Source organism: Clytia hemisphaerica, unplaced genomic scaffold (genome assembly GCF_902728285.1).
Source record: "Clytia hemisphaerica strain Z4C2 unplaced genomic scaffold, Clytia hemisphaerica genome assembly, whole genome shotgun sequence".
In the NCBI taxonomy this organism is placed as follows: domain Eukaryota; kingdom Metazoa; phylum Cnidaria; class Hydrozoa; order Leptothecata; family Clytiidae; genus Clytia; species Clytia hemisphaerica.
The window spans coordinates 433,961-448,067 of NW_027103704.1; the positions used below are offsets into that span (position 1 = coordinate 433,961).

The 14,107-nt window shown below is 36.2% G+C and overlaps 2 protein-coding genes across 2 annotated transcripts in view; one reads left to right on the forward strand and one right to left on the reverse strand.

The window, feature by feature from the left end:
• The window catches only part of LOC136804063 (triosephosphate isomerase-like), a 387,417-nt gene that overhangs the window by 290,652 nt on the left and 82,658 nt on the right, over positions 1-14,107 (forward strand). The gene's annotated exons all lie outside the window — the stretch shown is intronic.
• Positions 419-1,378, reverse strand: LOC136804106 (52 kDa repressor of the inhibitor of the protein kinase-like). Its single transcript, XM_067060851.1, has one exon. It carries the CDS (start codon positions 1,376-1,378, stop codon positions 419-421), a length of 960 nt encoding a protein of 319 aa, XP_066916952.1.

Sequence of the window (14,107 nt, forward strand, 5' to 3'; positions counted from 1 at the left end):
AATAAATCCAGACATATGTCTGGAATCAAAAATCTATTGTTCTTTTTTACGAAGAAGTAAAAAATAATAAATGATGTAGATTGAAAACGTTTTAATTTTTCATCGCTTATTTCTTTTCGCCCCATCGCAAATAAAACAATAGGTTTTTAATTCAAGACATCTGTCTGGATTTATTTTTTGCGACAAACAAATTCGCGATGAACTTATTTTTTCCAGTGGACACCCAGCTTTAAAGCTCGGAGGCAGTCCCGGCACGCCAATCAATATTATTACAAATTTACAAGTAAATCATCCGATAAAATGAATAAAAAATCTAACTATATACTAAAGGCTAAGCAAGTTGCACTCAATGTAGAAAGCAGTATTCATTTTCAACCTAAGATGTCATATTGCTAGAAGTTTCAAATCTTTCGAAGAGTTATTTATCTGGATTGATCACAAAAGATATTTTGTTCACCAATTGTCTAGTATCAACACAGTCCGTCGAATGGTCGGAAGTTTTTTTTGATTCAGTCCATGAGTTGGATGTTGCTGGTACCACTGCGACTAAACACAAGATGACATAAATATTTGGAAACCAATTCTTAATAGAGTCTACAGCAGATAGAGTATCGACGATGGTGTCTAGCAGGTTTCCTTTAGTTGAGATTTTTCTCCAGTAGATTTCCCACTGTCGTAATTCTGCTTTCAAATTGACCTTTTCGGGAAGATCTTTTTCGTACTGCGTTGCGAATTGATAAATTTTCTCCTTCCAATCAGTAGAAGAGATCACGATGTTGGGGCGAATGTAATTGCCATTTAAGTGAATTCTATTTTCAGGTGAGAATCGACTCCTCAGTTCAGACAATACTTGATCCAAGAGGGGTATCGTTAAAGAAAACTTGTAATATTCAGACGTAGAATCGGTTGCGAAGTTAGCACGAAGTGTTTGCTGGCCAGCGATACGTTTGATGGATGGTTGGGTTCCGTGTAATAATGCGAATTCGACAGCTGTTTCGTACCATTCTTTGTGCAAATCATCCACTTTATCACGGCACTCTTGAAGGGAATCTATGACGTTATCGACTGCCTCGTAAACCTTCCCAACGTCTAGCTGTTTTTTCTGCAGCTCATAAGTGAGAGAAAGGGTGTAAGAAAGTACATTGCGAACGATGATGAGATGAATCATAAAACTAAAGGAACGAAATGTCCAGTACAAGCCACGTGCATCTGCCCTTCCATCTTTATTGGTATACGACCTGTCGTGATTATTTGCAATCATGTCAAGAGTTTCGAGAATAGCGGACATGAGCTCTTCTACCCGTTCAAGGCCATCCACTCTTTGTAACCACCGTGTTTTACAAACATCAAGAAGCGTTTCTCTTTGGTCTTCAGGCATAAGGTCATTGATGTTGGCTCGCAAGAGGTCTGTCTTTTTAGGTGATAAGTGAAAAACCTCGCTACATTTACGAGTCCATCATGTTCCTTACTCCTCTTATGTTGGTTGAAGACGCAACAGCCAGATTGAGTCTATGCGATGCGCAGTGAAAGTATAAACCCTTTGGGTAAGGTTCCATAATTCTTGTGCTGACACCTGATTTTGCACCAGCCATATTTCCTGCCCCGTCATAAGCTTGACCTCTCAAGTCATTCTAAAAAGAGCGATGATATTGCCTCAGAAAGCTTCGTCACCAAAGCTTCTGCTGCAGTTGACTCGCATTCTATGAATCGGATAAACTCTTCTCGTACCTGACTGCAATCATCAATGAATCGGATAACTAAAGACAACTGTTCGGTATTACTAGAGTCAGATGCTTCTTCAGCAATGATAGAAAAAAATTTGGCTCTTCTGATCTCACTTGCTAACTCTCGGGTGATTAGGTTTCCAATACAGCTCAAGATTTCGTTTTGAATCGTTTTGGACCGGTACGTTGCATTCCTTGGACAATTTTCCAGTTGAGTTTTTAACACAACATCTCCACTCTCAACTCGAAAATTTAGCAAGGCTTGGAAATTTCCTGGTTTGTTGTTTGCATCCTCAAAGTGTCAGATGAACTTTCGATTGACTTTTTGTTTTTTGTTTTTTGGGAGCAACTGTTGAAAAATTTATGGTAGATTCTTTTTGCTTAAGGTTTTTCTCTGGTATTTCGATTGATTTCCATAGTTCTGAAATAGGTGTGCCAGATGAAAACGATTTGTGCTTTGCATCTGAACAAAGGACGAAGTGATTTGGGGAAGTGTAGTCTCAATGCTTCAATGTCGATGCCCAGAGTATATTGATAATATCGTTTGACTTTGTTTCAGGAACTTTAAGAAGTCTTGTGAAAACAGGGAAGATTCGACTATACCTTGGACTGTAAATCGAAAATATTGGTATGTTTACCACACAACAAAAGGGCATAGATTGCTGACATTGATGAAAATGCTCCAGGGTTCGATGTATGAATAGCCTCTTCACGGAATATTGTAAACATTTGAGTAATGTTGAAACATTTTTCGGAAGACTTGAAGTTGAAAAAAAGCTGGATAAGGTTAAATTCATTCCGAAAAGAAGATTTGTATTTTAGAGCTAGGTATCGAATCTCCTTGAAATATTTACTCCAATCAAAATAGAGCTCAATACTGGTTAAAACGCGTAGGACGAGGTGTAATATTTCACTGCCACATAATTTCTTTGAAACAGCATTAAAAAGACAATTTCCATCAGCGGTAACCCTGAATAAAAAGAAAAAAGATTATTTAAAGTCTACCCCAAAAACGTCCCCAAAATAGTTGACAGAGGAGTTGAAAACTTTGTGCTTGTTGTGAAATCAATTATTTATCGATTCAAAGATCATCCTTTTGTAAACATATTCTACAATTACAATTTTCACAGGAGTGATTCTTTGATCTTAGAACATCATCGATGTGAAAAAAATTCTCAAAAGATTTATGCAGTAAAAAGATATACATATATCTTTTTATTAAAAAGGTGCGCTATGGGATCTTCCCGTGTGAACGATTGCCCAGCGGATTCCGGTTGTCAAATTGCCCACGGGTAATCTCTAGATGGCCGTCTATGTGGTATGTGCCTTTGTGCCTTAAGCTTAAGGGTCGGAAAAATCAGAAAGGTTTAAATTTAGTCTCTAGATTTTTGGAAAATATTTTATAAAAAAGTCTCTCTACTGGTAGGATTTTTCAAAAACCAGAGAAAATATTTCAAAAAATATCTCTAAGGGATCAGTCTCTCTAGGCGTCAGGGTTTGGAGGTCTGGCACGCACATCCTCAACCCTTCCTTACACCCCCTAGGACCATCCCTAACAATAGCTTGAATTTTTGCAAAAGAAATGATAGCTTACCTCAGAGGTTTACAATTTCCAGAGGAATTTTGGCAAAATTCTCCCAAATTTTCATGTTCTATTATACTGGCAGCATTTTCGTCAACTACCAGAAAGTTGGAGTTTTGTTTTTGTTCTATAATCTTCTTTAAGATAAGTTTGTAACGGTCTCTGATCCTTTTGATTGATGATGTGGAGAGATTTTCTTTTTGATAAAATAATCTCAATCGATGGAGATCCGATTTGATATTTACCTCGTTTGGTATGACTCTTTGAAGTTTAGTTTTTTCCATATTCAATCTACGACGGCTTCATTCTACTATCACTTTCACTTTTATCAACAACAACAAAAATATTCGAAAACGAAAGTTTGTCTCGATGTTTTTAAGATTTTACTTTTACTTCAAAGCTATTTTTGGTTGAATAAGCGAGAAAAATTTGCACGAAATTATGATTCTTTTGTTGTGAAAATTGAGTAGTGTATGCGTTTCGTGCAAAACTATGCAAAATTATGTAAAATACACACATAATGGCTCTTCACCGCCGAAAAAAACACAAAATATGATTAAGGTTTCTTTGAAAACGCTGTACGGCGGAGTGTATAGATTCTCTTTAAAAAACAGTGAGATCTCATATTTCATGATGACGTAAATCAGTGTGTGTGTGAGAGAGACAGTTCGCATGTTCGCGGGAAAGTCAAAAGAAATAATAAATAAAGAAAAGTAAATTGATTTGTATACAAAAAGAAGAAAGAGCGATGAGAAGCTTGTTATGTAAATTTTTCACACACGACTGAACATACAAGAAATTTAAGTCTTGTCTAATTCTTCAATCAATTGATCAAGAAAATTGACCTTGTGAACGCACAACTTTCACAATGCTTGTATCCGCCCCTGAAGTGTTATCAATCGAACTTACGTTTTTTTTATCTCTCCCAAATACTTGGTAAGGATGAACTTACCGATGATGAAGACGAACAAGACATATCTTCTTTTGCTACATTTCCATCCGAACTTGAAGAGAGAGAGATAGAGAATCAGAGAGAATTAGGACTTTGTTTCATATTTGTTTTTCCAGTCGTGGCGTGTACAGTGTCGTCATGAAAACATTTTTTTTTTCAAACAAAAGGGATACATGTATGGATGTATAAACATTAAGGGCAAGCATTGAGGGAGAAATTGAAAGAATACTCTTTAAAATATTGTTTTATGAGAATATGGAAAGCTTTTCTATTACGTCGATAATAGTCTCGTAAATTAGCTTTTTACCATGAAAAAATAGTGTGTGGCTGAAAAAGTCCCGAAAAAAGTCCCAAAAATGACCCAATTTTTATCATCTACTTTTCATGATCTTTCTGATGGAACAGTAAAAATTCCCTTTCATGAACGTTTTGAAAATTTTGTTTACAGGGATTTGTACTGAAAAGTCACGTCATCAAAAAATTGCTTATAACGCGCCCTATACTTTTACAATCGACTGTGCTTTTTTCTGGTGGTTCTATGACCCCTCAGGGACCTATGCGTCAAATTCTAGCCACATTTTATTTTTCAAGGTTAGGGTCTTTGTGAGCTCATTCTACTAGACTATAGGAGTGTGCTTTTTTTAAAAGCATAATTTTAAATAAGGCGACTCGGTATTTGGGGGGAGGTTTCAAGGTTTACGGTGACACGGTATGGGCCTATTTTCTGTCCCTTATTTCTCGAAGAAAAATGTACGGTATTCCGGTAAATGAAATGCTGCCGGTGATGGTAAATTGCCTAAATATTCTTCAGTATTTACCCATGGAAGTTCGGTATTTCAGTAAATTCAAAACTAAATCAGAAATTCAACATTTCCATGAAAAGAAGCTCTTGAGGCACAATATTATAGAGTAGAACAGTTTAAAACATAGTGCTTTTAGTCAAATAAGTGTAAAAATCGAAATTTTCGGCACAAACTATTGTTGCGGCTCCTCAGTCACTAAATTTCGCTTCCTCTATATGATATTTGTACATTCGAAATTAGATCGTTCGCCTGATGAAGATAACAGTTAAACTTGACCAAATTTGTCGACGCCGTGTTTTTTTTATAAAATTCGACGTCACTAGCGACGAAAAAAGATGGCGGCCGAAAACATAAACAAAGAAGGGTGGGTGGAAAGAAAAAGAAAAATCTTGAATGTTGAGATATATTGCAGAATTTTTTTTAATATTGCGAGGTGTGTCGCTGTGTTGATTTTACAAAATGTTACAAAAATTAAACACAGCAAAAAATGTATTGAGTGTTGTTTATAAAATTTCACTGCCGAAAATCCTAAAAAGTAAAAAGCAGATAAAGTAACAACCCTACTTATTTTTTTTATTTATTTTTTTTATGATCAATGTTTGCCATATTGATAAAAAATAAAAAAACAACAACATTTAAAATTAGCAAAAGCTTTTCGGTCTTTCCATCATCAGTGCTATAGAATAGTAAAATTGAAAATCAAAAAAGTTACAAATCTATTCGTCTAAAAGCTATTAAAAATGAAAAGAGGCATTCTCACGGGATATGTGAATGTCTCTTTTCTATTAAAATCTATGTTACACTATTTCTAAAAAGAATTAAACGAGCAGAGCCGAGTTGGTCATTTAGACGTGGTCTCTTAAGGGCAATTAATGCGGCTTCCAGATTTTTTCTTAATCGGGTATTCATAGGAGCGATTATTTTCCATAAGAGAATCCTACTTATCTATCAATAAAAGCATTGAAAATAAATTGCTCAATTTTTTTTAAATAGAAAATATAAAGCTTACCACCATACATAAAGACGGAGGAATACAAGAATTCTGTCAACAATTAGAAATAAAATAATCCAGAGGGCTTAGACCATCAGCCACATTTCCTCATGATTTCATCAAAAATATTTGGTGGACCTCTCGAATTGTGCTTGCCACCACACCACGTAACATATATTCTCTTTGGTAACATTTCTCATTGTGAAATACACTACCATGCGTTCTGTATGTCCACTGTCTCAATAGAAATAGAAATGTCCACGATAGAAACAATCTGACAAGTGATTAAATCTTTCGAAAATGGAAAAATAGTGCTTTATTTTGGTAACAAAAACAAGGAGCCTAAGTATGTACTCCTGTAATTCATAAAACCATTCGTCAATCTTTGCCCATTTTACCAAAATAAAAGTCTTTATGTAACACAAATAATCCAACATAAGTAGTGCTCCAGCATAGTCACAAGAAAATTCATTAGACAAGTCATTTTTCTGGTCTTTCCCTTTATAAATTCGTCTCTATTAAATTCTGGAGAATTCTAGACAACTAGTGACTAGCCATTCCAAAAACTTATTGAAGAGTGGCTCTTCAAAGTTCAAAGCACAAAATAAATAAAAACACAACATTCTGCAACATTTCGAACTCTCTTGGTACATTTTAGAATATTTCTAAACAGTTCTAAAGTTACATTTTTTCGAATGTTTTGGTTCGAAATGTAGCAAAACATCAGTTCCCACTCTCTACGCCTCTGTTTTTGAGCTTTGTTTACAAAAACACTCCTTCGCGGTGACAAATTTTATTGGTAGAGTTTTTGCTGTAGTCAAAAGTTACGGTCCTTTGGCTTGAAGCCGAGGATTTTTTTTTCCCCACGAATCTCTGGGGGAATAAATGTAAAAAGTTACAGACGGAACGGTGTCGAGGAAAAAGCCGTGGTCGTCTGGTACAGGCAAGTATTCCGGTATTTCGGGAAAAAAATTGTCGGTAATTCGGTATTGGGTACTGTCGTATTAGGTTAGGTTTTGACCTCATCAACGAGGCCCCCCCCAGCGGTTGGCGTGATGGCGTGATGGAGGGTTTTTCGTGGCGTGATGGCGTGAAATTTTGAAAAAAACGGCGTGATGGCGTGAAAATGAAGTGCCGGCGTGATCGTGAAATCGAGTTTTTTTAGGTGTGATGGCGTGAAATTTGCAGTTCAGCGTGATCGTGAAAATTATAGTTATTAGTTGAAGTGTAATTCTATGTCAATTTTAGCCAATTTAGAGGGTTTAAATTTCAAAATTTTCTTGGTCGGCCCCAACTATGGTGAGGCCTCCTATAGATAAAAGAAACGGTGCAAACAAAATTTCATCTGCCATTTATCCTTGTAACTTCCGATTGTTTTTAGCAGTTGCTAGCTAGTCTTCAAAATAAAGTCGAATGCTATGAGAGGGTCAAAAATTGAAAATTTTCCCCGTCAGCGCAAACCATAAACAGCCTTAAACAGAAAGAAGCAACAGGTTTATTATTATGAGGTGTAATTTTAAGCAGAATGATCAAAGGACTCCTATGATGTTTAAACCATTTTTGTAAAAAAGAGAGTAAATGAGGGCGATTTTAGCCATACTAAATTGAAAATTTCTCCCGTCAGCGCAAACCATGGCTTTTGAAAACTATTCACGCTAATTCACAATTAATGCCCATGGGTCCCGTCAACGGGGGACCAGGGGGCATGGCTCCTCATGTTGCTTGTTATTATTATAATGTAACAAAGTTCTAGGCGCACGAGGGCCTCTGGAACTGATCGTGATTATACGTATTTTACAATTGTCTTGTGTTGAATCTTTTCGGGTGTTTACTCCATGCAGTGTTGAGTCTTTCTTTGAAGACTTTGACTGTCTTTGCCTCAGCGACATCTTTTGGCAATTTATTCCAGGTTGGTATAGTTAGATAAAAGAAGGAATTCGTTTGTACACCACGGAGTCCATCGCTTCCAAAGTTTGGAATCATCTCAAAGTTGTGCCTTCTATTTGGTCGCGTTCGACGGGCTATCTTGTTTGGGATGGTATCTTTTTCGTAATAGTTGATGTGCTTGTAAAGTTGGACCATGTCACAAAAGTGTCTTCTAAACTCGAGCGTAGGAAGATCTAATTCACGTAATCGTTCTTCATAAGACATATCACGACATTTTTGAACAAGTTTTGTTGCCCGTCTTTGTACTCCTTCAATCAGATTTACGTGTTTACGCAGAAACGGAGACCATACTGACTGAGCGTACTCCAGATGCGGGCGAACAAACGCACAATACAATGTACTTGTACTCATATTTACAAATCCTCGATTGATTATGCCAAGTATCGCGTTTGCTTTTTTGACTTGCTTTGCAATGTGTTCTTCAAATGTAAGTTCTGAGTCAATGAGGATTCCAAGATCTTTTTCTTCAAAGACGTGTTCCAATTGGCGTCCATCTAGGGAATATGGATGAGCATGTTTGATGTTTCCAAACTTTCCTAGCGTCAGAACGTGACACTTTTCAGGATGGAATAGTAATAGCCAGTCTTTCGACCATTCTACAAGTGTGTCTATATCATTCTGAAGGGAAACAGAGTCTTCGATGCAATTGACTTCTTTGAAGATTTTGGTATCATCAGCAAACAGTAGGATCAATGAGATGACCTTTTCAGGAAGATCATTGATGTATAGCACGAACAGCATTTGTCCCAGTACACTACCCTGTGGAATACCACTCACTACAGGGTCTGTAGTCGAGAAGGACTGGTTCACTTTTACTGATTGAGTTCGACCTGTTAGAAATGACGTCATCCATTTTAAGATTAAACCGTTGATGCCATATGCTGATAGTTTCTTGCATAGTCGACGGTGGGGTACAGTGTCGAAAGCCTTCGCAAAATCGAAGTAGACACTATCAACAACGTTTCCTTTAGAGATGCTCTCATAACATTTATCCAGATAGTACAAAAGCTGTGTTACGGTTGAACGGTTGTTAATGAAGCCATATTGTTTGTTCGATAAAAGATTATGATCAGAAAGGTGCTTCATGATGTGTTTCCTCAGTATTGATTCCATTAATTTGCACACTACTGATGTCAAACTAACAGGTCGATAATTGACTGCCAAATTCTGAGGTCCCTTGTTTTTGTAAATAGGTGTGACATGTGCCACCTTCCAATCTTGTGGTAATGAGCCTTCAACTAAAGATTTGTTCATGATTACAGCCAAGGGTAGAGACAGATAGTCAGATAATTCCGCTAGTATCCTAGGGTGAATTTCGTCTGGACCGAATGACTTATTATGGTTGAGCTATTTCAATTGATTCTGTACCATCTCCTCAGAGATATGAATATCTCTGATGGATGAATCAGTTCTCTTTTCAAATGCAGGAAGCTCACCTACTGCTTCTTTTGTGAATACACTGCAGAACTGTCGTTGAAGTATATTAGCTGTTTCGTGATCTTCATGCTTTAACGAGGTTTTGACATTTGGTGATTCAAGTAGTGATGAAACTGTACTAGAAGATTTCATCTTGTTACGCACATGTGACCAGAAGATCTTCGGTTTGGTCTTTGCGTTATCACAAATTCTTTGTTCGTAGTTCCTGTGAGCTTGTCTCATCAATTTGCTCACTCTGTTTCTTACAGGGGTGTATTTTGCTCGATTGTATTCTTTTTCTTCGGGCGATGATTTCATCCATTTCCGATGGAGGCGTCTCTTCTCTGCTATTTCTTTCCGAAGTTGAACTCCAATAGGTATTTTACCTTTCTTCTTCCAGTTTTGACCACCGATGATCTTTATGGGTACAAAACGGTTTCGTATATCCAAATCTTCTTTCGGAAAAGCTGCCAAAGCTCCTCGGTTGACTTAGAATTAGCCATCTCCGGGAATTGCTTGTACCAATCATCAGAGTTGAGATCTTGTTTCATTGCTTCAAAGTCTGCGTCCTCGTACTTGTATCTTTCTGATTTAGGTTTCAATACAGCATCACAGTTGATAGTGAAGGTCAAGCAACTATGATCGCTTAAACACAAAGGACTTGAGATACTCTAGACATAGAGCTTGGTTAGCTTCACCTGTTAGAATGAGATTGACTAAAGATGGGTCGTCAGTCCACGGCATCTGGTTGGTTCTTCTACACTTTGGTGGAGAAAGGAGTCGCGAAGGGCATCAAGAAATTTTTTCTTCTTTACTTTCCCGAGATGTGGCGTCGTCCAATTTTTCCAATTGATTGTTGGGAAATTAAAGTCCCCGACAAAGCATTTATGAGAGTATTTGTTGTTTGATGCGATATCTTTGATTAGATGATTCAACTTGCTGTTATTTTCAGCTGACGTGTTATTGTTCGTAGGGGAGTGATAGATACAGGAGAAGACCAGGAGATCGTTTCCAGATAGACGAATTTCGATTGTGGATACTTCATTGAAATTGACTTGGTTCATTGATTGGTTGACATCGGTGACCAAACGTTTGATCGATGAATGAGCAAGAATAATTATCCTGCGACCGATGCCAGTGGTCATGTTCGTATGACTGACACATTTATGATGTTTAAGCTCGTGTTCGTGTAGCTCTCGCAGTCCACCGTGCTTGTACTTTTAAAAGATTTCCATTATTTTTACATGAATTATTTTTCAAATTGAATTGAAATGGGTCCTAAAATAGCACTTTGAACCCTTCAAAATTCAAAAAAATTTTCCGTTACCCAACCATGGTGAGCTTTGTCAATTTACTCAAATATACCTCAGCCCTCAAACCGGTGCCCTTTGAAGTGACCAGTTGTCCAACAATTTTTGATATGCATAAGTCAAGATTACGTCATTTTTCCTATCGAAAGGTCAAGTCTTGGTCAAATTTCTTCCAGATTTTTCGGGTGTTTCCGATAGAAAAATGATATAAGCTTGACTTACGCGTATGAGAATGCCGAAAAACTGATTGACGCCCAAACACACACCTATTTGTGGGCAAAAATTAAGTTTATATAACAAAAATATGATCGTGAAAACTAAATTTTCTAGGCGTAATGGCGTGAAATCGAAGAAAATTGGCGTGATCGTGAAAATCAAATTTTTCAGGCGTGATGGCGTGAAATCGAAAAAAAATTGGCGTGATGGCGTGAATTTTGAGTCCGCTGGGGGGGCCTCATCAACAATATTTTTAGCTTTTCCTCCTCCACAACAGGAAATTAAATTCACTTTGACGAGATTCTACGCGATTTCCGAATTTTCCTAGACTCGAAGTCAATATCAAGTATTTTTATGTAGATAGCACTTACTAGATCATTATTTCTTTTATATATTTTCTAAAACTTCGATTAAGACCTCAAAATTTCTTATTTATCACTTTCCGGTTAGGCTCTTCCTTATGACTTTGTTTATTTCTCAATTTAGGTTCTAACCTCATTAACACACCTATTTTTGTTATGTAACTAACTCATTTATCTTTATTTCTAGGAATAGGGTTTTGTATAAATAGGGATTATCTTGTTAGGATTTCAGTTAGGTTTTCGCTTGAGAATTACAAGCAAGCATTGCAAAAATGTGAGTTTTTACTTTTATTCTAGTATGGTGATTGTAAGAGAAAACTTATCTCAGGGAATTTCATTCGTGTTAATTCACTTGTATGCACTCTGCCTTCTGATCCGGATGACTCTTTCTTTTCCGAAACTCAAGTAAGTTCAGATAGATGCTCGGACTCCCTTACACCTTTTGTTTAAATATAGAACTAGACTTTTCGGTCATGACTACGTATAAAACTTTTCAGTGTTTTCAGAGATGTTTCGAACCATTATTCAAAAACATTTTTATGAACTTTGAAAATAGCTTTTATCACTAGGGACAGGTACGGCCTCGACAGTACCCCTTGAACCCCCCCCCAGTATTCTTGTCGCAAAATATTTTTATCTTATCAATTTGAAAGTGTTCCCAGGTCATTCTTAACCCTATTCGGCCTAGGGGGGGGGCTGTTTCTGTTCGGAGGTCAAATTATTGGTAATAGCTCCTGAAATAATAGAGATTTTGCCATGAAATTTTCTGTAAATTCTTAACTTTTATTTAGCTTCAAAAAAAAAAAAATTGACACCTAAAAATTGACACCTTGAGCATGATGACATTTCTGACAGTAAGGTGTCACAAATATTGAGACTTATCTAATAGATTTTTTTTTTAATGTCAAATATATCGTTCAAACCGTAATTTATTGAATATTTAGGATAAAAGGAGCAATTTAAACTCACGCAACTTTTTTCTAAAGCCTTTGTTAGAATACAATAGCTATTTATAAGAACAAAGTAAATTTTCGGTTTTTGCTCACTTTGCGCATGATGAGTGACGTCATCAAAAAAAATTTTTGTCAAAAGTTACCTTATATGACAAGGATCTTGTGTGCCAAATTTCATTCAAAAAGACTCACTAGATCAAAAGTTAAGGGGTGGTACAGGAAAAGCCCCCCCCCTAGTTCTGAACCGCCCCTAAAAGCCTAGGTTGAATAGGGTTAAGAACTAGGCAATTTCCACAATGATATTCTTATTGAAGCTTTCCTTACAAGATAAAGTGTGTATTTGAATAAAACTAACTAGGCTTCTGTTCATCCTCTAGCAAAAAAAGTTTCTTATATACATAGGAAGTGTATCTATAAGGTCTGCGATTCAGACTAAAAACTAACCTGATATTATTAGATATGTGAAAAGAGACCATCGCATCATCGGTTGATCTGAAAGTAAATTGTAGTATGTTTATAATACCAATAAAAGCCTTTCATTAAGAAGTCAACATTGAGTTAATTAATTTTGATATGATAGGTGGGACTTCTTTCTAGAAGGAAAGGCAGGATGGTAATAGAGGCTTTCGGAAAACCACAAAAGACGAAAGAGTTTGGAAAATAGTCGAACGTGCGCAACGCACTGGGCTCAACTTAGTAGCTTCAAATTATTTATAGGTCCAATTGTAGACCCCCAGATATTCATCAAAGGAAAAAGTGTGCCAAATTTCGAATTAAGAAACAGAAACTCTTTAAACTGTAACAGTTAAACACATGACAAGACTTTTTGAAATCTTGTGACAATGGTCCATGGGATGGGTGGTAAGATTATTAAGGAACCAAGAAAATATTCAAAGCTCACATACCAAACAATTTTCAAAGATGAGGTATTATCATTCAAATAAGTTTTTCATATTATTGTGTTTTTTATTTTTTATTTTAGATCGATCTTCAATCGCTGAAAGACTTTCCAAACAGATTAATAAAGTTTGCAAGGAAATCAAAAATCTATTGGCAAGTTACAATTCTATGAATCACGAAATGTCTTCTGGATTTTAAAATGTGGAGTACATTGAGGCTCTAAATGTAAAATCATCGATGTATAACGCTGTCACTTTGTTTTTCAGGTAGCGAATTTTTTTCAGCTTCTCTTGGTGAACTTATTAAATAGGATATATCCGGGAGTATCAATCTGAAAATTGTCGGAGGTCAAATTATTGGTAATAGCTCCTGAAATAATAGAGATTTTGCCATGAAATTTTCTGTAAATTCTTAACTTTATTTAGCTTCAAAAAAAAAAAAAAAATTGACACCTAAAATGACACCTTGAGCATGATGACATTTCTGACAGTAAGGTGTCACAAAATATGAGACTTATCTAATAGATTTTTTTTTTTAATGTCAAATATATCGTTCAAACCGTAATTTATTGAATATTTAGGATAAAAAAGGAGCAATTTAAATCACGCAACTTTTTTCTAAAGCCTTTGTTAGAATACAATAGCTATTTATAAGAACAAAGTAATTTTCGGTTTTGCTCACTTTGCGCAGATGAGTGACGTCATCAAAAAAATTTTTGTCAAAAGTTACCTTATGACAAGGATCTTGTGTGCCAAATTTCATTCAAAGACTCACTAGATCAAAAGTTAAGGGGTGGTACAGGAAAAGCCCCCCCCCTAGTTCTGAACCCCCCTAAAAGCCTAGGTTGAATAGGGTTAAGACTAGGCAATTTCCACAATGATATTCTTATTGAAGCTTTCCTTACAAGATAAAGTGTGTATTTGAATAAAACTAACTAGGCTTCTGTTCATT